At 42.0% G+C, this 23701-nt stretch overlaps 1 protein-coding gene across 5 annotated transcripts in view; it reads right to left on the reverse strand.

Moving 5' to 3' along the window:
- Positions 1 to 1200: 1200 nt before the first annotated feature.
- RAPGEF4 (Rap guanine nucleotide exchange factor 4) overlaps positions 1201 to 23701 on the reverse strand; it is a 249417-nt gene continuing 226916 nt past the window's right edge. For all 5 annotated transcript variants that reach the window (XM_081143393.1, XM_081143392.1, XM_081143389.1 and 2 more), the window contains 7 exons: positions 23343 to 23521; positions 20261 to 20351; positions 16265 to 16315; positions 15393 to 15480; positions 14915 to 14979; positions 5421 to 5475; positions 1201 to 2490 (listed from right to left, as the gene is read on the reverse strand). In XM_081143393.1, coding sequence (XP_080999519.1) covers positions 2363 to 2490; positions 5421 to 5475; positions 14915 to 14979; positions 15393 to 15480; positions 16265 to 16315; positions 20261 to 20351; positions 23343 to 23521 — 657 coding nt within the window. In that variant the 3' untranslated portion in view covers positions 1201 to 2362. The remainder of the gene's footprint in view (positions 2491 to 5420; positions 5476 to 14914; positions 14980 to 15392; positions 15481 to 16264; positions 16316 to 20260; positions 20352 to 23342; positions 23522 to 23701) is intronic.

Here is a 23701-nt window from a genome sequence, read left to right on the forward strand (position 1 = left end):
GTCTTTTGGAGTTATTTGTCTTTTAAAATGATCTAGAAAAGGAAAGATATATAAGTGAAAATCTTACAGCTGGTATTGAGGCCTATGAGATTGAAATGCTGAACAATAATGACTTCAAGAAAACTTATTCAGTGACTTCAGTGTTTTTTTTTCCTCTAGTAAATTACAAGCATTGTGCTCTACTCTGGGTATGAGGCATAACACTGCATGAAACAAAATCCCTGCTCCAGAGGACCTCCCTCGAACTATTATGTGATTGACATAACAGAAAAGCATTTGCCTGGTTTAGCATTTCTCAAAGTAGGCTTGACTGTGGGATGGTAAGAAGGATTACAGCAGGACTTCTCAGTGCCTTTAATATGTTAATGAATAGTAAGAATCATTTCAAAGAATGGGGAATACTATGCATGGGTTCCCAGATTTATTTGAAGATATCATTTGGTTATGTTTTTTGCTTTGAAGTTGTGTGTCTGCTTTTGGAAAAGAGCATGTGAACTTGTGAAATTAGTATAGCTTGGAACGTACTCTGGCAAATGCTGACATAAAAAAATAGAGGTGTCTGGAATTTAAAGAATTTTGGAAATTTCTTCATCAAATATTTACTAAGAGCTTAAATCACTGAGAAATGCTATGAGGCCCCTAACTAGGTAGCTCTAAAACTCAGTGCCCCTTTCATACCAGCAATATTCCTAATAGCCCAGAAGTGGAAATAGCCAAAGTGTCCATTGACCAATGAATGGACAAACAGCATGTGGTATATCCAAACAATGGAATATTATTCAGCCATAAAAAGTAATGCAATAACATGTGTGAACTTGAAAACATTATGCTAAGCAAAAAAAAGCAGACACAAAAGGCTACACGTATGATTTCATTTATAAAAAAAAAATGTCCAAAACAGGTAAATCCACAGAGACAAAAAGCAGATTAGTGGTTTCCAGGGACCAGAAGGAGAGGAAAATGAGGAGGGACTGCTAATGGGTACAAGGCTTCTTTCAGGAACGACAAGAATATTTTGGAATTATAACGTGATGATGGCTTTACAACCTTGTGAATATACCAAAAACCACTGAATTGTACCCTTTAAAAGGGTGACTTTTATAGTATGTAAATTTTATTTGAGCTTCAAAATTCAGGACCCTACTATACCAAATGGCTATCCCTCCCATATTATAGAAATTGAGAACAGAACCATTTCTTGTCAACAATTGTATTTAATGAAGATACTAGCTGTTATTTACAGAAGATATACATACATACAATTCCTACACATTAAATGTAGCCTAATTGTGAAAACGGGAAAAAAATGTACCCAAAATTACATACTAAATAAAATAAAATAAAATAAAATAAATAAAAAGTAATTATTTGGCACAATATCTATTATGTAGCAAATAAATAACTCTATACCATTGATTGAATGAACTATATACAATCTATTTGAAAGTGCAAAATGATTGTTGAAAATTAAGATATTTGTAATAACATTGAAGTCCAGAAAATATGTTTTTTTTTAATCAGTAACAATTAGCCAATAGTAAAGGTTTTTAATGCCCAGGAAAATATTTTAATTTTGAAAAATGTTTTGTGCATATTGTGCTCGTCTGAAATGTTATTATTATTTTTTTTATCTAAACGCTGGCAATTTTAAGAACCTTGGAGTTTCTTAGTGGAATTCTTATGTATGTAATCCTGATTTGTAAGTTTAAAAAAGTTACATTGTAAACATAAATATTATTCTATATATCATTCAGAAATTACAGACTGGTCCTCCCTAAATTACATAAATAGCCATAATGTTTTATAGGAGAAATATGATCAGGTTCAATTCCTTCAGAGGTAAGACTATGAAGATGGCAGAATAAAACTTATAATTTGGATTTATACTTATTTCTCAACACCTTCCAAAAACCTCATGCTCCAAATCAAGAAGTTGAGTTAAAAATTATGAAACTATATGACCACTGATGTATCCAGATAAATCCCATTTGTAGCACATCTCACCCTGGAAACAACCTTAAAAAAAATGTCGGGCTTGACATTTCTCTTGACAATGGTATTTTTACCAAACTCTTCATGTGGACCTTATTTTATGTTTCAGCAAAGAAGATGGCACAATTGTAAATGAAACTGGGTGACTACAAACTGGGGATTCCTAAGCTAGAGAGTGCAAGCTGGATGCAAATAACTTCTTGTCCCGTCATGACGCTGGTAAGCGAAGTGCAGCCCTGAGAGGTCTCAGGATGTGTTTTTGCTTGTTTTGTATAATTCTCTAGTGACAATGCAGTCAGTAGTAGCATGAATGCCATTTCTGAAAGATTGTGGACTGGAGGCAAACCACTGTTCCGGGCACTTTAAATGTCTATGGTCGACGAGGCTCTAATCGGTGTGACATCTGTGATAAAGTTCTCTGGTTGTCAATCACGTTTAATTGCCGGACGTAACTCCGGACATCCTGATGGTTCTTATTAGCTTGAGCTGCGTCAAGATCTGTTGGAAAGAGAAGAATTGGCATTGTGTAATATATGCATATAAGATACACTTTATTTTCTCCAGCTACTTATTACATTTATCTCAGATTGCTGGGTTCCATCAAGACCTTTCAGCAATGCCCTGTTCATTGAAATGTTTCCACTTGGATGGTCCATCTCCTCCCTCTCACCCCATTCCCCCCCAGAATCACCTATTTTCATCATTTTCCTTTGCATTGCATGTTGTAAGAAAAAAAAAAGATGCTAAAAAAAGAAGTAAAAGCATCACCCAATAATCCCTGGTTATACATTAAAATAGTTTCCCCATCGCATCCCACCTATGTCTCAAACTCTGGCCTCTGCCCCCTCTGATCCAGATGCAGACTAAAGACAAAAGACAGTTTTCATTAGCTCCTAACAAAAGCACTTAAAACCCGGGCTGACCTGAAGTGAGCCAGTGACACTCGTAAGTCCAACTCCCCTTGTTACTTGCATACAAGATACAGAATTCCCGCACAGGTTGTGTGTTCTTAGAAATGCCCATTCTCAGAAAAAAACAAGTCATGGGTTGAAGTCAGGACTTCTGCTAGGCCTTGGATGCTCTGCCGCAGCTTGTCCTGAAATCTCAGTTACCATTCTATTCTCATTCACTTCCCCAAACGTGTGAGCGACAGAGCTTTCTGACTGACTGATTCCCTAACACCAGGCTGGGAGATGAATCAGATGCTCCCAGCCCTCTGCGGGGGACAGACACAAACGAGGAACGCCCAATCCCACGGTGCTGAGCTAGAAACACGGGCCCCTCCAGACCTCACCTTCTGCATCTGCGCCCTGAGTTGCTAGATCTTCCTGTTTTTCTAGAGAAATGAGAAATCCAAATTTCTTCCCTGGGAATTCCCCCAATTATTAAATGATGATATTGTTTTAAAATAAAAGGTTAAAAAAATGCTTGGTTTAGACCCAACACTTCTGCTGTGGCCCTTGGGCCACCTCAGCCCCGTGGATTCAGGTGTGGGGCTCCTAATTAGTCGTGGGACAACAGGCGTGGCCAAGCCAGAGCCTGGACTCCAGACCAGTGTACTTTCCACCACAGGGCACACCTCGTGCAGTTCCTATGCTCTTCTTAGATGCTCACGCCACTCCCAAAGACAATTAGAATGCCATCTGCCTACGGGGTGAAGGGGAGTGTTGCAGGTCTGAACGCAGAAAAGCAGAAAGAAGATACAAAGGCCCCTACTTGCTCTAAGAAGAAACTCATCAGTATAATTATCACATATAAATAATACCACAGTATTTAATTTCCTTGCTTCTCACTGGCAGTGTACTCCACATGTACAATATACTGTAATTACATTGTACATATTCCCATAATGTTTATGAATCTATTCCTATAGCTTTATCTATAGATTGTTGACTTCAGAGCTGAGCAGCTGTTGTTTACCATCAGTTACTGATAACTTCAACAAACGCTGTGGAGATATATATATATATATATATATATATATATATATATCCCCACCCCCACCCCCCAGAGCTCTAGGAGAAAAAGTAGGCCAATGGGGATTTATTTCCAAAGAGGTTATGGAACAAAATATATTTTATTGTGGTTCTCAGGTTCTTGGACCTCACTGAAAACCTTCTCAAGGCTACGAGCCCTCTCAGGCACACAACATTTTGCATTCAATTTCAGGAATTTCCTGGACCCCCCCAAGGGGCCACTCGTTCTAGATTATAAACCCCTGTTGTAGACTGGCACCACTTACATATCTTCATATTCACTTGTATAACTGCTTTGTGACCATGTATTTATACATATATTAAGCTACAAGATGAAGGGATATGAGACGCTTCAGCTCTGGCAGCATCCACGTAGGAGTGGCCCATGACGTGCAAGACTATGCTCACTTTGGAAGGACAAGAAGGTACAATCATCTGAATCAAAATTTTAAAGATCTACTTGCTCCTCAAGTCAAGATTATTTTTCCTAGATTATTTCTGCTGTACGTTAAAAAAATGAACATTTGGCAATTCTGGCATCCCATGTTGGCAAACCCTTGCTTTGGCCAATCTTGTGCCAAGAAGAGCAAGCATCGCTGTGATTAATAAAACAAGGACTTTTTAGTCTCTTAGAAAAGGTTTATTGGAGGGAACAGTACTGCTAGCCTCACAGTCCTGTTGATGTCAAATTATCATGTTAATGAGTCAAGTGACTTCAAGTGACTCATACGATGAAGCTAGCAAAAACTTTTACAGGGGCCACCTTCTCACTAACAGCCCAAACAGAGGGAGCCAATGCCTCACCCCCTACCCAAATTCTCAGCCCAGAGGAGACAGTATCGCTGGTCTGGCACGCTGAGCTAGCGCTATGATACAACTTAACTCCAGTTTAAAATGGCTATTTATGATAACTAATAGTTTTATATTAAAGCATTGTGTTGTGCCAGTTACTGTGCTATGCATTCAGATTTAAGTAGAGCACCTTAAATTCACCTGGGAATACTAGAAATGTAACATGAATTCCTGCTATGGAACATTTTATAAATGTGCTATCCACATTAATGCATTCTTGCAACACCATAAGGAACAACAAATATTATCTTTCCCAGCTTAGAAATGATAGAACTGAGTCATCAAAAGTTGATGGGAGTTTCTGAACATCAGGCAGGGAGTCGTAGAGTTGGTTTGAGGCAGGATTTCTTGGCAATCGTGCCTTAGTTGTCTCTAGCCACACTGGAAAGAGCAAATTAATTCTCTTTGAGTTCATTCATAAAATAATATTCTTATGGTTATTTCCTGGTTTAACAACGAGAAAATCCTATCCCGTGGATTTCATGGTCCAAAGTGTCTCTGACACAATCAAATATTGTCCAGACTTCTCGAATGTCTCAGTAGCTTCATTAAAAAAAAACCCTCAATCACCATAGATCCATATTGCAGCAGTGAACTTACTGAAAGGTTGGCTTCTGCAGTATCTCACCATTCTGGCAGTATTTGCAATCATGCGCTAAAGAGAACAAAGAAAAAAAGACCGAAATGCAAGTAAGCTTAGTGTATAATCCAAAAAAGGAAAACAAACTATTATTCATTTCTGCAGTACCTGGGCTCATGAGAAGCAGCCTGTTCTGAGGTGCTGACCAGCTGGAGGCAACTGGCTGATGCAGAACCTGTTTAATTACTTGAGAGAGGCTCCCACTCTCACGCGTGCAAAGCGTTTTTCAGGGGAGGCAGAGCAATGGCCTAATTCCATCCTGCTGTTTACCTGCTTCTCGGGACACAGAAAGCAGCCTGTTGGCCCTGAGACTACCCTGCTCCTGAGGACGAGCTCTCACCTTCTGGAGGTCACTGTGAGTTTATAAGAGAAGTCGTTAACTATCCTAGATTTGGAGAAGGGTTAGTTTGTCAAGTTCCTCGAAGTGAAGAGGTCTCAGTAACGAGGTGTCAGGTCATATTGACTGAGCAGTCAAAACGCTCTACCTGTACATTTTTCTATACCTTATGCATTACCGACCTTTCCAATTTCCAGCAAAGTTGTGTGTTTTAATGTTGATCTCCCTCCCTCCTTCCTGATTATAACACTAACGCAAGCACATTTTAAAAAATATAAAAATATAGAAAATGTCAAGAGCAAAGTAAAAACCACTCAGAATATCACTTCACAGAGGAACTTCATCAGTATTTTGGTATATTTGTTTCTAGTACTTTAAAACTAAATATATAACAGCATATTTTTAAAAAAATTGAAGCCATGTGTATTTTTTATTTGAATATTTTTACATGGCATTGTAACTATTTTCGACGCTGTTTGCATTTTAAAACATTTTTTAAATGAGTAGGCACTGAATCATATGGACGGATCATAATTTATTTGACATCTGTTAATTTTGTCATTAAGTAATGATTTCTTTGTAAAATGTTATTGCCATAAAGACTTATTAGGAAACCTTTTGTACTTTACTCGACTTAGTTGAAAACAAAAGAAAAAAGGAGGGGATGGGGAAATGAAGGGACAGAAACATGAGGAAAAATATCAGTGTGACTTAAGCACCATTTCTTAGCCAGGATGTACTTTTCCTGCTCATGGTATTTAAATAGTAGCTGGGACCCCAGGCTCTGTGTACTGTCTCAGGACACCTTTGCTGCCCAGACTCCAAAGGAGGTCCTGCAGAGGTGGTGGGTTTATTCTAACACTAGCAGAAAATTGATAAGGCTCCAGCCCAGAAGTGAGGCTTTCTAATCTCTGAGTGGCTATATAATTCCATTTCTTGCTGTCTTCTCTCTTGCACCCTTAGCTTGCCAAAGTATAGAAAACGACTTTGAGAAAGCTTATGCAGTGTTAAAAGAATATATCAACTTATTTGGCAGGACAAAAATTCCTAGAAGAGTCAAAGCTTTAGAAATACGTATATGTGAACATTCATAAAACTTCACTGTACACTCCAGCTTCAAGGACTGGCAAGCATTTCGGGGACATGTATTTGCGCTGGATAATTTCTCATACACAAAGAGGTGATCGGAAAAGTTCGAACTTCACTTTCCTAAACGATCCTAAAATCCAGCACGCCTGCTGATCAGCATGAGAAATATATTACAAATAACTCCAAGAAACTGTAGCATACAATGTGTCATTAGCCTCTGATATATGGAGCCCTGAAATAAACAGCAACTATGATAATTTTCCTGCTAATTTACTTTAAGCTGTTTTTTCACTTCTCTAAAGACTTTGCATCTGAAGGGCACAAGTATATTCCATGTAGAATTATTGTAATTCTTCAGATATTGAATGGAGTGTAATTACTGAAAACCCCGGGAGATGCCCCTCTGGAGAATAAAAAAACAATTAGCAGGGGTCGGAGACCTCTTCCTATACCATTTTGTAGGGAGCAATTGTTCTGCTTTTTAGTTTTGAAAGCTAAAACATTTCATTCTGACTTTAGTTTGCGACGACTCTTTATAGTTATATTCTGAGGCTTCATAATTTTTAGCTCATTATGTAGTTTAAAATGTGAGAACAATTGTTTAAATCAGTAATTTCCAGCTCTGGAGTTCATTCTACCTTTCTAAGTCTTTGATTACTTTTAACAATGGTTTTAATTTTGATGTATCCTTTTTAATTGCATTCAAAAATAACTTCAGTTTAACTTGGAAATCTAAATCTGGTTTGGCAATGAGGGTTAGAACTTGCCCGAGACTAGGGGCTTCCCACCATTTAAATGCAACTGGCAGCGGGGAACTCATTGCCCTCTGAGGAAAACCCCTTTCGTTTTTTACGCTTTTCCACTAGAAGTTTCTTTATTGAGTCAAAGTTTCTCTCCCTTTACTTTTCACCCATTGATCCTGCTTCTGAGTTCTGGAGCCACAACAAACACATTCAGTTCCTTTTTAACAGGATAGTTATTCGAATACTAGAAGGCAACGAAATGGGCACCTCCCCACCCCCGCGTCTTTTCTGGTCAGCCTAAATGTTAACAACTTCTGCCACGACTTTTCATAAGAAAGTTTCAGGTCTCCTCTGGGCAGTCTCAGGGTGGTGCCGCAGACTAAGCAAACCAGATGCCAAAGAATTATTTCCTTCCTTGATCTAGACGAAGCTACATATTTAAGCGCACAATTTTTAAAAAGTCCCATTACTGACATCTGCTGAACTAACAGTGAATTAAATCTCTCCTCCTATGTCACTGAGCTGCTGTTTGGACTCGGCTCCCTTCTCTGTAGATGTGCAGTTTATTTCTTGGGCCGAAGTAAAGGATCTTGCATTTATCTCCACTAAAAGCAGTCTAGTCTTCCTGTCCTTCTGCAGACTGAAGCCTCCGTGTCCTACACTGGTGTTCTCAGTTCAGGTTGGCAGAAACGAAGGCTGAAGAGACCTGGGCTTCATTACCCAGCCTCACAGCAGGGAAGGAGCCAACAATTATACCCCAGGCTCCAGGTCCTGCCGGAGCAGGTCGGCCCGCCCGGAGCAGGCCAGGCCGCTTTCCTGGGAAAATACCTGATCACTCCACGGCAGGCCTGCTCATCTCTTCCTATCTCAGCAAGCCTGAGGTCTATGACGCGTTCCCATTAGCAGCCGGCTTCCTAACAGAGTGATTTGTAATCCAGGGCTGGACGTGAGGAGAGCGTGCTCCTTAAAGGCTCTGAGTCAGCGCCGGCGGACAGCGTGACTCCCCTCCCCACCCCTGCACTGATCCTGATACACCCCACTCCCTGCGGGAACCTCTACCGTGGAGTCTGCTCATCCGACCGCCCCGAGGGGTTCCCAAGAAAACAATCCAGCCTTCTCAAGCTCAGACAGGCAGGCCGTCCAGGCAGTGCCACCTTGCACGGCCACCCTCGGCCTCCTGCTGAGACGGCTGCCAGCACAGCCTCCCTCTTCTCAGCTGCCGAGTCCCTCGGGAGCTGCCCCAGGCGTCAGAGCTCTTCTAAACGCCTGCCCTCCACATTTTTCTCTCTCCTGCTGCCCCTCGAGGTCTTTGCCATCCTTGCTCTTAATGCTTGTCGGATTCCCTTTCTTTTCTTCTTTCTTCCCCTACTGATTTGCCTCTATCTATATGTCCATTAAATATAGAATCTCAGCAAACGATTCCACATTTACACCATCTGACTATTTCACTCAGACCCTAATATATTTGGGACAAAAATTTTTTTCCACGAGATCTAGAAATATATGGTCTCTCAGCTACAAAGACTGTACCCACGAAGCCACTAGGTAGGATTAAGTGCACTGTAAGGACCAGAGATAAAAGGTGAAAAGGCCCGGGACTGAGCCAGCCTTCACTGTACGCATCTGAGGAAGAGCCCTGCACTCTGCCCCTTGGCTATGGATCTTTAATGTCCAAGAGGTGTATCACATACAGATACACATGTGTAACATGCAGGATGGTATACTGCTCACACGATGGCCACGGATCACAGCAGTCCAGGCACATGCAGAGTGCTGTGCATGTCTGCACTCAGGGAAGGACACTGAAGGACAGATGCCATTAGTACCACAGGGAGGAGGGGGACAGAATAATGTCCACTTAGGAACAGGCTAAGGGAGTCCTCTTGCTTTAAGTATCAGTAATGCAAGGTGCTTAATCAAATTTCCTAATAAAATAGAAAATACTTTTGGATTAAATCTTTGTTGCATAAATCCTTTAAAAATGTCTTAGTGACTGTCCTATCTCACTAAGTCCAGCCCTGGGATGTAATTGGGTCATTCTTTTATTCAACAAATATTTTTTGCATACTTATGATGGGGAAAAAACACCTTTTTGGTGTTTGCTGAGAAATATCAGTGAACAAAACAGATGAGATACCTGGTCTAGGACATTAACATTCTAGTGGGGAAGACAAGTAATAAAGAGGTAAGTAAAGAAGATCATCTCAGATTGTGAAACCCGCTATAAAGACAAGGTTATCTGTCTGGAAGTGCAGGGTGTGGAGGGTAGGAGAATGTTTGAAGGGTGGTCAGGGAAGACCACTCAGAGGAGGGGACACATGAGCTGAGACCTGCAGGATGAGAAGGAGCCAGACAGGTGAAGACTAGGGGAAAGCAATTTCAGACAAAGGTAACAGCTAGTGCAAAGGTCCTGAGGTGGGAAGGAAAAGAAAGAAGGCTGGTTTTGCCAACTTGGACTGAGTACAGTGAAGATGAAGTGTGAGATGAGGCTGGATGCTCAGAAGAACAAGTCTGGATTTGATGATACTATGTTGTTGTATTTAATATGGTTTTATTTTCTTCGGATACAGCTGCATGAAGTTACCTTTCTTTGCATGTTGCTTTTTGATATCTCTTTCATTATCGTTGTGAACTAGTTTTTATATTTTTTGTTGTTTTTTAAATATTTCATGTCTTTATGTTTTATCATCTCAACTGCACATAATCTCTAGGGATTGAGGACTACTTTTGGGATTTCTTTGTGCTTCCCAGCAAAATTCTTTGACTGGACACTTTCCACATATTATATTGCTTTGAAACATGTCCTCTGGAAAATCTGCACTCAGCCCTGCCTGTGAATTCTATAGGAAGAAGTAGACCTTCAAAGTCGTCTCATAGATTTCTAAGTATGTTGGGAAGGTCTGGGAATTAGGTGGGTTTGAATATATAGACTTTTACTTGGAGATTCTTTTTGATATTAGCCCAATGCTCTCTCCATGAACTTGTAATAATAATATTATTGGTGGTAGAAAACATATTGTTGCTAACTATGTAACAGCATGAAGGGGAACAGAGTTTGCCACCCCAAAATATGATTCTTTGGGATATTAATTATTTTAAGCTGTGTGTGTGTGTTGTTGTTTTTTTAAGGCCCAGGAGGCTCAAGGAGAACCTCTGACCTTCCCTCTAACTGCATAAAAGAAATTAAGATAGAAAGTCTGTTCCACCAAGGTGCTATCATCATAGCTAACAACAGTTCACCCTTAAACACATGAGGGTTAGGGGTGCTGGCCCCCGTGCAGTTGAAAATATGAGTGTAACTTTTGACTCTCCCAAAACTTAACTACAGTCATCTGGCAGTATCCACATGGGTTTGGATCCAGGATCCCTGCTGATAACAAAATCTGAGGATGCTCAAGTCAAGTCCCTCACATAAAATGATGTAGGACGATGCATCCAGTCAGCCCTATACACCCACAGATTCCCAACTGCGGATCAGAAATACATTTTTAACCCATGGGTGGTTGACTCTGCTGATGAAAACTTGGGGATACAAAGGGCAGACTATATGTTTATTGAAAAAAATCCACATATAATTGGATCAGTGCCGATCAAATCCATGTTGTTCAAGCATCAAGTGTACAGTTGAATCTGAACGATCTGTGACATACAGGGAGGAACCTCGCAAGGCCTGCTTGATCAAAGTCTTCTCTGTCCACTGTCTCTAGATGTCCCAGCAAACATGTGTTTATGAAACATTAACTCTCTCCATCTCCCTGTGAATTACTTTACTTCCCTTTGAAGTCCCAGGCCCTCCCCTACCTCTCCTTAGTCCAGGATGATATGTATACACACACACACACCTCATTTCACTTTACTGTCTCTGGAATTCTTCATGCTTATGTGAATTTCCCATATGTATATATTAAATTTGATTTTCTCTTGTTAATCTGCCTTATGTCATTTTAATTATTCCACCAGCTATAAGCATCAAGAGGGGAAGGGATAATTTTCCCCTTCCCCCACAATACAAAAATAAAAGGATTCAAAACATTTCTCTTCCTTCGTGAATTAGCTTCTGTTAATGTTTCCAGAAGTACAGAAGTTTGCCCCATGCCTCTCATTCCAAATTAAATGACTACCTTAAAATAACATTCATAAATAAATACACCTAAATATGGGTACATCTGAAATAGAACCAACCTCCTAATACAGTAGCAACTGCGGCTATCAGCATGCTTTATGCAGCCTGGGTAGTGGCAGCCGGCCAGCACATTACCCTCTAATCCATTGCTAGTCTACCTCCTAAATGCTATAAATATTCATGTATGCCATAGAAAGCTACAAAGGGCTTTATTCAAACATTTTTTTTGAATACTCCTTTATGTTCCCCCCAAATGAAAGAATGTCTGCCTTTTTTTCCCCCTGCATAAGGATCAGAGTGTGAATTCTTTTGTTCATACTCATAAATCCTGAAAATCAATATGCAACAAATTCTCTAATCCTCATTTCATACCCCAAGGGTAAAGAGGTTCAAAATAAAAATACTTGGGGTTGGCACGGCGGTTTGCTGTGACTGCAGTGCGGCCATCAAGAAAAGGCATCTGTGTTCCTGGCTACCCCGGTGCCTTCCGCCCCTGGCAGGGGCTCCTTCTGGGGACAGAGCCTACCAGCCCCACGGCGGCTGCCAGCTCCGCTCATCACCTTGGCCTTGCTGGCGATCGCCTGGGAAGCAGCATGCACATCGACCTGAGACGGGAGCTGTACCCTTCCCCAGGCACCCAGGGGTCACAGCAGCCACTAGGGGGAGTTGTAGGTGGTATGGGGGCAGGGGTGGGCCAGTGTACGCACAGAAGGAGTTGGAAAGTTGACAACGAGTGCCAGGTGGGTCAAAGCCAGGTTTGAAAAACATAAACGAGTCTTTTTAAAATTCTATTTTCTTTTCCAGTAACATCTAACTCACGGAAGGGCAACTGTAAAATTAAATACTGTCACGGTATGATTTATCAAATGATGTAAGTTATTGTTGAGGGAGCAGAGAACTAGCAGTATTCCTTCTCTATCATAGTAATAGAACCTCCTAGTTTTTAGTGGGGCACATGGATACCCCAAATAAGGGCTACCTTCCCTTTCATGGGACTACATTTCTGGCCAGTAAAACGTGAGCCAAGTGGTGAGTGCACCGTCAGGCCATGCTCATATCCTTGTGTGGAAGAAGCGTGCCTCTGCCTTTCCCTTTGCCCTTCCCTCCGGCTGAAAGGAGGTCCTGGTGGTCCCCACCTTGCACCACGTGGAAGGTGAAATGGTGAGAGAGAAGCCAGGAACCTTGGCTGCCTCCTGGAGTAGAGCTACCATACTGGCTTGGACCTTAATGTGAGATAGAGATACACTTATCTGGCTTAAGCCTTTGCTAATCTGGGTTTCAGTTATTGCAGCTGAACTGCTATCTTAGCCACTCAATAGCTTTTAAGGAAAAGTGGACTCTTTCTGAGAGCAGGGGCTAAAGGACCCCCTTCCTCACTGCTAGGCGCATAAGAATCCACTGCTATGGGCATGAAGTGCAGAAATGGGGATGGGGAACTCTTTTAATGCCCATTGAACGCAATCTTGACCTTGCCTTTGCAGGTTATGGGTGCAACACCAAGATCTAAAAACCCAGATTAAATGATTCTCATCCTCCTTGATGGATATTTTTGCTGTTCTTGTTTGTTCTGTTTAGTTAACTTTAATGATGAAAAGTTCTAAAATGTTCAGTCAACTCTTTAGGAAACCCTGACTCCCACCCCTCTGTGCAAATGTGTATTTTACAGTTGGATGGGTGGCTCAGCCACCCCTCAGTCTGCACTTCTGCATGATCTTTAGCTATTTGCAAAATCTTTCATTTCTGGGAAACAGGTTTTCTTTTGAGAAATCAAGGAAACATGTTTAATTCTCCATACTAATAAGTGAGCAAAGAATGTTTTCTTCTTTAATCAGAGAATTATTAAACTGACACAGTAAGAGAGATGCTCATACCCTGCCCTTGGTGTGAGGGGTAGAGGAGAAGACTGCTGAGAAAATATTTGCCCTTTAGTGTAGAGTGTCTTTGAGGGGTGTGGACTCATGTGCTATTTCTTAAGAAGCTTAAGACATGGGGACCTAGTGCCCAGTAATTGCTGCGCTTCTTTATCAGATTGGGCTTTGCAATGAGCTCATTCCCAAAGTTGGATGGTGTGAGCCTTACAGGATTACTACAGGGTGTTTCAAATTCTCCTGGAGTCACACAGGCCAGCTGGATTTCAAGAAACAAACAGAAGAGCAGTTTTCTGATAAGACTTCTATAGCACTATATGGCTTACAGGATTACTTATGTACTCTGGACTCACCCACAATCTCCAGGGACAGATGGAGCAGGTACGATCCCCATTTTCTATTGGGGAAACTGACTGGCAGAGAAAGGACAGCTGCAAAGTGATGAAGCTGAGAATTGAACCTCATGTGTCCTAAACTCCAAGCCCTGAGCTTTTCTTGCAAGAACCACATTCAACACTGCAAAGCATGGCCCCAGGCAGACGCTCACCCACAGATGCAACACTGTCACACCTCATCCATCCCGGCTGCAGCCAAGCATTTAGAAGACAATGGAGCATTCCATTTGTATGCACTATGCAGCTAAGTAAAGGTTTTGGCATGACCTGTTTTATTGTTTTGAAGAAGATAAGAAAATAAACTTCGAAGTAAACTAATGCCAGAAAACACAGCTCTTTGGGGGGTGGGGAGACTGGAAAATACTGAATATGTGCCAGTTCCACATCTGTTATTTATGAAGATTTTGGTTTTGGATATGAAGATTTTCAAGTTCCCTCTTTGAACTTCGGTACTTTATTGGAATAAACAATACACATTTAGATTAATAGCCCATAATAAAGATCAGCTATAGAGTTGACTTTTACCTACATGCACTAAAGTCAGCTCAGCAGATAAACATTCCAAAGGCATCCCGGGGCAGGCTAGCGCCACAACACGGGAGTCACATGGGAGTCACTCCGGCATATTCCACATTTTAGCACCAGGCGGCCCAGGACGGAGCACGCAGCGTAAAAGCTGCCGCCGCTGTGATCCGCAGCGCACATACTATTCAGCCTCACAAAAGAGAACTGACAGACTAAACTAGTAGCCAATTTGAACCAAATATTTCAAAACTCCTTTATGTGTAACTACCTTTTTAACAAGGCAGCATATATGAAAATTATTTCCTTTATTAGTACAAATGCAAATTTTATTTAAAAAAACAACACTGTGGTTAAGGTTACAATACTGCACGTACCATTTTTTCAAAGTTGACTAGATTGTCAATGAAAGTCTTGTTCCCCTCATGAGTAAATGTCATATCTGCAAAGAAATAAAAGTCGAATTCTAATCACTAACAGAAATATGTCACACTAAGGAACCACAATAGCGCCATTAGATTATGCAGGAGTATTTGCATAACACTGCAGTTGGCAAAAGCTGACAATAGTTCCCTTTATGTTAGGTGTTTAACTTTCTAAAGCACTTTACCTGAGGTTAGTAAAAATTTCCCCACTAACCTTCTGTTTTACTATCAAGTCTTCCAAATTGTGGATTCTTGCTCCTTCAATAATCTTCCCAACCCTTCCAGAAAAGCCAGGGCTGAGAGGCGATGATGAAGAAAGTGGAAGGATGGGATCATTCTGACCCAAAAGACCAATCTGACTAGGCTCTAGTTCATTTCCTTCCCCACATACTCATCGCAGGGCCTCGCCTGTGCATTTCCTTAGAATTACCTTTGATGAGCAAAGGCATGAAGGGGATGAGAGGAGGCTCCAGCTTAGCTACTGTCAGCCTGTAGGCCCTGTGGTTCCTTGAAGGATCCTTCAGAGAAACGGAGAGGGCGATTAACAATCAATGACACACACTCCACTCCCTTTACCTCCTAACACACCCAGCCTTGTCATCCCACACGATCAGGTAGTTTGGAATCAAGTGTAGCTAGAAAAGAAAGGTAGACTTAGTTAAGCAAATTGATTTGTGTTACAGAACAACTTTACGTGACATGAAAGTAATTTGCTTTTTGTTTCCTTTCTCGTTTGAAGGGGAGATGTGCCTTTTGGATCAAGGGGAGAGGTTCCTTTGCTAGCAAATATAAAGCATGTAAAGCAACCCCCAACCACGAGATTCCCTTCTCCCAAAGCGCTGCTCCTTCCTGGGAGCCGGATCACCCTCCTCTCTGCCTTGCACAGCCAGTCCCGACCTGCCCTCTCTGAAACCATCCCATGGCTCCTGCCAAGTCCCACTCGCTCCCTTTCTGTCTGTTAACACCTCCCAGCCAGTGGGGAAAAATAATTCTGGCAAGCCAAGAAAAATGCAGCTTCCAACCCATAGCCAACCTGTGCTAGATGGAAAGGATCTTATTACACTGCTTTTCTTAGTTACACAAATTGACCTTATGTGGGACATAAGTCCTCTTTAAGTTAGTTCCTGAGGGTGCCATTCATTAGTCAGACATGCTTGTTTTAGCAGCACTAAAACGGGATCATAAACTTCTTAAAGTCATACAAGGACAGATAAAATTTCTGAAATGAGAACTTCAATTCAGCTAATCAGAAATTGGATTAATGCAGACAGTGAACAGAATAAAGGAGCCACTGTCACTTACCATTAAACTTTCAAACTCCGCATAGAACTTCTTAAACTTGCTTGGCAGTTTCTGTTAATGAAATGAAAATGCAACACGCGTATGTCAGATTCAACATCCAGATGTGTGTCACGTGTTACCATTTCTAGGGGAAATGTATTTCTTTTGGCTCTTAATTGGTCAGCTCTAGGACAGGCCACACTGCAATCTGTCTCGTCCTTTGAGGACAATCTTCTGGAATTCGGAGAACTCTCACCTTTCTCATCTGTTAAATTTTAACCTAGTTGAACCAAAAGTAACTATGGATGCTTTGGTCTTCCTGCTTTTATAATGTTTTCTGAAACATTATTTGCAAAGGGGACTGCATTCCCAGATTACAGATGTTTTGGAGTTAAACTCTCTGATTCCCACAATTAGGAATTTAGATCAGAGAATGTTAGGATTAAAAGTTTTAGAGCCGTGGCCAGGTAGCTCAGTTGGTTAGAGCATTATCCTGATATCCCAAGGTTATGGGTTTGATCTCCAGTCAGAGCACATACCAGAATCAACCAATGCATGCATAAATAAGTGGAACAACAAATCAGTCTCTCTCTCTCTCTCTCTCTCCTTTCCTCTAAAATCAATCAATAAAAATAATAAAATAAATTATTCTGAAAAAACGTTTTAGAAATTTCCTATTTTAATCTGTCTTCCTTACGATGGGAGCTACATGAGAACAGGGATTTTCATCAGTTTTGTTCAGTGCTCTATCCTCAGTGTCAGGAACACAGTAGGTGTTCAATAAATATTTATCTGGATAGATTAAACCTGTGTTTTATAGATGGGGGAAATGAAATTGCACAGTATAAATGAAACGCCCAGAGCCACGTGGCTGATTACGGCCACAGCCTCTGGAACTCACGTCACCTGCTTCCTCCCCGGTTGCCTCTCTTGATTGCTCCGCGCTTTTCTACACAAGCATTTCCCTCACATGATTGCCTGCCCTGCTCTACAAAACGGGACAGCTCCATCCATTTAGTAACTTCCTATGTTTATATTTTGGCACGTGATTCAACACCACCAACTGTACCCATGTGTTTACAGCAGCGGGTCAACACTGAGACGTCTTTCAATCTACGGGTATTGCTCCGCTTAGGTTCTCAGCTTCTAGTAAAACTGAACTTTTCTCTTCTGACTGGGCCACACCAAGAGAGAGCAGCGTGACACATTTCCCATCCTGAGCCTATGGAAACCCTGACCGAGTCCTGGGCACAGAGGGTCCCCGCTCAGCTCTGCTTTGCACAGTGATGTCAATAACCAGTTCACCGGTCAGAAAAACTGCCACCCACAGAAGAGCTCCTCTGTTCTGTTCCCCTCATATCTGAATCGGTTTAAATATTCCCACTTAAACACTGTAAAATATATTATTTTGTTTCTAAGAAGCCAAATTCATTTTCTTAGCACCTATTTTCAAGTTAGGCTTCAGGGAAACTTGATATCCTTGCTTAGAGGGGATGCCCCAAGGGATGGAAACTGGATGGGCATCAGAGACGCAAGGATTTCATCCCACATCCTCATGTGAGGAGGTGACTTTCCATGAACACAGACCATTTTAAAAGTTAGAAATGAATTACATTTTTTGTTAGATCTGTCACACGAGTTCTCTTTCTTGACTTAGCTGGCTTTTGGGTCAAAGGCAGGAGGGCAGACGGTAATAAAAAAATGTAATGGGTCTTAACCCTATTATCTCTCCACATCTCATGCTTCCAGAGCAGTGGTTCTCAACTGGGGGCAGTTTTGTACACCCCTCCTGGTATATAGTAGGCAGAGTCCCGGGAGGCTGCTAAGTATCCTACAATGCACAGGGCCGCCCACTCACAGACTCATCCTGCCCTAGACGTCGGCACTGCTGGGGCCAAGAACCTGCTCTAGATTATCATTTCCATTTGTGTGATTTCAGACGGCTCTTTCCCTTCTATTTTGATCCATTTCCTATGCCAAGTGGTTTAACTTGATTTTCTCTTTTGTTCATGGACAGTTTCATATGGTTCTGTAGTTCCTGGAGGTCAGGCACCGGTCCCCACATGCTCACGCAGGCATCAGGGTTCTCACTGGAGTTGTATGGGAAGCCCTTGGGGGCTACTTGGCAAGGACAGGTAGATAAACCCAAATCAAAGACCTTTCTGCTGAATGATATAATTATATTCATCTTAAAAAAATAAAGGCTTATAAATGATGAAAGGTTCGTCTTCTCTTTTCAGCAACGTGCAAGGATGCAAACAGAAGCTCACAGAATGAGGCTGCTTTCCTCTGCCCGTGAGGCTGAAGGACGGGCCAGATAGCTCTCTGCCTTTGCTGACTGCACCCCCCCCCCCCCAAGCAGCCTCCATTTTCCTCTTCAGACCAGGAAAGGGGGCTCCGACAGTGTTCCCCACATGCTACAACCTTAATGTCTGGCTGCTGTCAGGCAGTGCCTACACCGTCAGCACTGCTGGGGCCCCAGACCCCTTGGATTATCCCAACCAACTCATTTGGACTCTTGGGGGGGGGAGATCAGAAGTTGGAAAGAGGCTGGGGAAAGCAGATTACCTGAGGGGAAACCCTAGGTCTCCTGAGAGTCCAAGAGCTGTAGGCTCAGGACAGGTGAGTGCACTGTGGCTTCATTGCTCAGTGTCACTGGCAGCACTAACTCTGTCCTTTCCCTACGTGGAAGGTGACATAGCTGCGTGGCACGTGGCCTCACCAATGCCCTCATGCCTATATTCAGGGGATGAGCTGCTATGTGCTGCATCTGCCTGGAATTTTAAGAGAAAACCAAGACAGAAGGACTTGTGAGGACCTGCCCTCTAAACAATGTTTCCCTGGAAGAAAATTGTTTCAAGAGGGACATGGGGAAGGAAATGTTTCACGGAAAATATTTAGAGATGCAATCAGCTGCCTTGAAGCGCCACTGCAAATTAAGTCTCTGATATCTCCTTCTTGCCCTCTTTCTGTGTCCCACTTACACAGGCTTCTTTTTTTAGTAAGAGTCTATTTTTGTGTATATGCTCTATTAAAGGGTAGCATTTCTTTGACTATATACCACATATAAGGGGTCAGGCACATTTTGAGTACTTAGCTAATGAAAAATGAAGATGTTCTCTAGTACTGATGACGGACTAGCAACAAACCACTAATCATATGTGCTTCAGAAATTCATGACACACCTGCACAACTTTTGCCCTGAACTGACTACTAGCCGCTGCTGTTCCTCCTTACACAGAGAGGCCTGCCAGGCGGTTAAGAGATACTTAGTTCTCAGCTGGGCCAAACAGTTGGCCTTCTGGCTAATTCTCCCAGAAGCAAAATGACTACTTAGGGGGAAAAAGAAAGGGATCTTATGTTCTCTCTTTTTTTTTTTTCCAATCCTTACCAGAGGATATTTTTTCCATTGCTTTTTTTGGAGAGAGTGGAAGGGAGGGGTGGAGGGAGGAGGGGAGAAAGAAAGAGAAACATCGATGTGAGAGAGACAGATTGATTGGTTGCCTCCCTCACGCACCCTGATCAGGGCTGGGGATCGAACCTGCAACCGAGGTTCATGCCCTTCACCGGGAATTGAACCCACAACCTTTCAGTGCGTGGGCTGACACTCTAACCACTGGGCCACACCGGCCAGCGCCTGCCCTCTTAATTATTGATAAGGTTTATTGCAAAAGCAATAAACAGAGGTTGCAGAGAAAAATGGAATCCATCAGCAAAACCTTTGAAGTCATCCAGGCAATGCTGTGGATTCACGTTACACCTGGGAACCAGACTTATTAGTATTTACATTACAGAGACCGAGATGCAGAGACCCCCTCCGTACACAGAGGACAATACCTTTTTCAATTCACACGCTGAGGCAACTAGAAGAAGCAGACAGGTCACCTCCCTCGAAGTGTCCCACCTTTTCCATTGTCACACGAGTGTGAGTGATATTTCTATACAAAAAGCTCACTGGTGAGCCTGTGTTTTTATTCTCAAGGCAAAAGTCACAGCTGGATCTCAGCTGAAGCTTACCTCCCACGTCAGTGCCAAGCGGCTCACAGCAACGTTACTTAGCCCCATGACGATGGCAAAAAAGGAATTCAGATTTTTGTACTCCTTACAGCTGAAACACAAGAGGCACATGTTTGAGTTAAATGCTACTTTTGAGCAAGATTAAAAAAACAGAATTCTCTATTTTCTGGTCATCATTAATATTTGTCAGGACTCCTTTATGAGAACCGGCAACGGTGGATTTCATGCGCCGTGTGAGTTCCACCTGGGTGACCATGCTCTGCTGTTTGGTTTCTCAGTGTGATTTTAGAAAGGTGGTGGTTTGAGCCATCTAAGTCCAGGTTTTGAGGAGGAATTTAAAGACACCTACCCTAGGGATTGTTATTATGGCCCCAAAGCTCGCTAAAAGCCTTGTGGGACTTGAGGGAAACAGCTCATGGGACGGGAGAAGAGAAAGTAAATGTCCTTGAGGACATCCAGACTTGAGGGGGAACAAAAGTCACACTGCTTCAGCCACCATGATGTCTACCTGCCATGCAAACGCTTCTAATCTACTGAAAAAGATCAATGTATCTGTCATGATCCCTATGGACTCAAGGAGTTTTAAAGCTGAGGAAAAAAAACTTAAGCAATTGACAAAAAATTAAAATAACCTTATTTTCTCTGTGTATTACTGATGTTAGTGAAGTTGATCATTTTGAATCTGTACTTAGGCCACTATTAGCTTTTATAAATATATATTTGGGAATAAAATTATTGTGGGGCAAGACCAAAGATTCTTATTAGAAAGGCAATATTTAGTCCAGGTACTTGAATTAGTTTTTAAAAAAGAGACTCCTCAACTTCATACCAGCTATTAGAAAAGGGAAATAAGAATTCATTTTGCAGTAAGTGCAAATCCCTTACCCCAAGTCAATATGGTCATCTAAGTTGACTATATCATAATTAAATCCTGTTTATATTAACATTATCATAAAAGGCTAATTTTTTTGCCCCCGTTCTTGCAGAGGTAGCAACGAGTGATTCTTAAATGGTCTGTGTGGAAATGGGAAAACATTTTGGAGACGCTCTAGTGTATCTGATCCCACCAGTGAAAAAGAGGGCCAGGCCTTTGCTGTGTGGCGACAGTGGCTCTCAGGACGGGGCTGAAGGCAGTGAGTGTGATCAGTACACATGTTTGCCTTTGTCCTGTCCATGGGATCTTCAAATAAAGCAGGCAGGACAGCAGGCTTGCCTTTCTGGCCACTGCTCATTACCAACTGACTTTATCACCCTAAGTGGGTCACATTTCTCTATGCCTCAGTCTCTTCACCTGTAAAAGGGGATGATATTATTTAGACCCCCCCCACTTCACAAAGTTCTGGACAAGTCAAAGAGCTTAAACAGAAAATGCTGACGTTCTTTAAAAATACCAGCCACTGGGCTTAGATCTCAGCCTTGTAGCTCTTGGTTTATCAGTATCTGCAACCTTCTGCAGGGGCCTGTGTTAAATAATATAAACTAATTTGCCCAGCAGGGCGTGGCTCAGTGGTTAAGCATCGACCTAGGATCCAGGCAATCAGGGTTCGATTCCCGGTCAGGGCACGTGCCCGGGTTGCGGGCTGCAGTGGATCAATGACTCTCTCTCATCATTGATGTTTCTATCTCTCTCTCTCCCCCTCTCCTTTCCTCTCTGAAATCAATAAAGATATATTTTTAAAAAAATAATAATAATAATATAAACTAATTAAAAATGAAGGCCATTTCCACCTACTCATTTACATAATCAGAAGGAGGAGAGATAAGAAAGGCAAAAATATTTTTTAAAATTCCTGCGCTCTTGAGAGGCTCTCCCGGGTCACTGCTGTAAAATAAAGCGGGTTGGGCCCACATGGTTCCTGGTCTCCCGCATTTGTGTGCAGACTGCCTCTCTCGTCCCCTTGTGGCTCTTAGTGCTGCCAGGCTAAGGTGAAGAGGGAATGTGCTCCTTGTAATAGGAAGGCACATATTGTCACAGTTTCCATAATCATCTCCTTCCAAATATGTAAAGGCATTTGTCCCTTGCAACAAGGCTATTCAGTCTCTGAGGGAAAGTGGCTACGCTCTGAACCAGAAATTCGTAAGCAACCTTTTACCAAATCTTTCTTCGAAAAAGCAGCTTTTCCAAATTAAGAGACACTAGCATTTGAATCCCAGGGATTTGGATATCCTGTGGAACCTTCACATTTTTGGCAAAAAAATTCAAAGCATTTGGCAAGCCGATATGTATACAATGTCAAGCAGCATTTACTTCTTTGTTTAGCTCTGGAAATCAGCCTCTGTATGGGATCTAAACTGTTTGGCTCAAGAAAATTGCCTGGCTGGGATCACTTGTGCTCCCCACTTTCCTGCGCCCGAGCTCCCTGCATTAAGAAAGGAAAGACGTCTCCCAGCCACAGGCCACATTTAGCATTTTATTTTTAGCATTGTGGTGATACCAAAAACACGGAGGTAAACAGGAGGTTGTCAGGCATATCTAAATAGCAGAAGATTAAATTCGCATCAGGAAGAAATTTAACTAGCCCCTGCAGTATACAAATTGTGTTCCCATGAAGTGCTGTTAAATAGAATATTTATAAGATGCGTGCTTTTTCCGATGTGTATGGAGATGATATTCATGTACCAGGTTAGCTGGCCAGTAGGCATTTTACCAGTTTTATTCTGGCTGCGTTGGAAGTGCTGCTGTACATGCGTGTGCGCACTGCCCTCTACTGGTGAGAATGTGGCATGTTGGGCATCGACTTCAAGAGCCTCCTGAAACAGAACTTTCCACAACAGAAGTTTGCTGAAGGGCTCTTTACCCCAAAGGAGGCACAAAGTCCGAGGAGTTCAGAGCAAAAAGAGGTCACAATTTCGGCTCCAACATCAATGCTATAAGATGTTAATTTATATAATGATGTCAAATGTTACAAAAACTAGATGAAATTCATCTTTTACAAGAGTGTGGCTATTCTTAAGCCCCTGTGGTTGGTCCTGGTGCACAAGGAGACCCTACATCTTGCTTTCCTTTTTAAGGTGTCGTCTGAGAGAACAGAGTGAAAATGCAGCTCAAACACTATTCTCTTCCCAAGCTAATGATACTTACTGAGCTGCTATCTTAATAAATTTTTTTAAGAGCTGAACACGCTTGCTGGGCTGGGAACAAAGGCAAATCTCAGTGATGACCCAAAACTGAATTTCATTAAATCTTCTCAGGAACAAATCCAAGTTTGCTGTGGTCTTTTTAAAATTATGCCTTCCAAATGTGTGGTAGATTAGCTCCAGCTAGAAGAGAAAGGGAAACAGTTTCACTTCTTTGCTTTCAACCAAAACACTAGCAAGGCCTCTTTTCTCTTTGTCAAGACAAATCGACACTGGTCAGCAAATGTGAATGTCATCACTGACCAGGATTTGACCTGTCCTCTAGGTCCTAAGGTCTTTCAGTGAGGCTTGTTAAACAAATTA

The sequence above is a fragment of the Miniopterus schreibersii genome, assembly GCF_964146895.1.
Source record: "Miniopterus schreibersii genome assembly, chromosome: 7".
Lineage (NCBI taxonomy): Eukaryota > Metazoa > Chordata > Mammalia > Chiroptera > Miniopteridae > Miniopterus > Miniopterus schreibersii.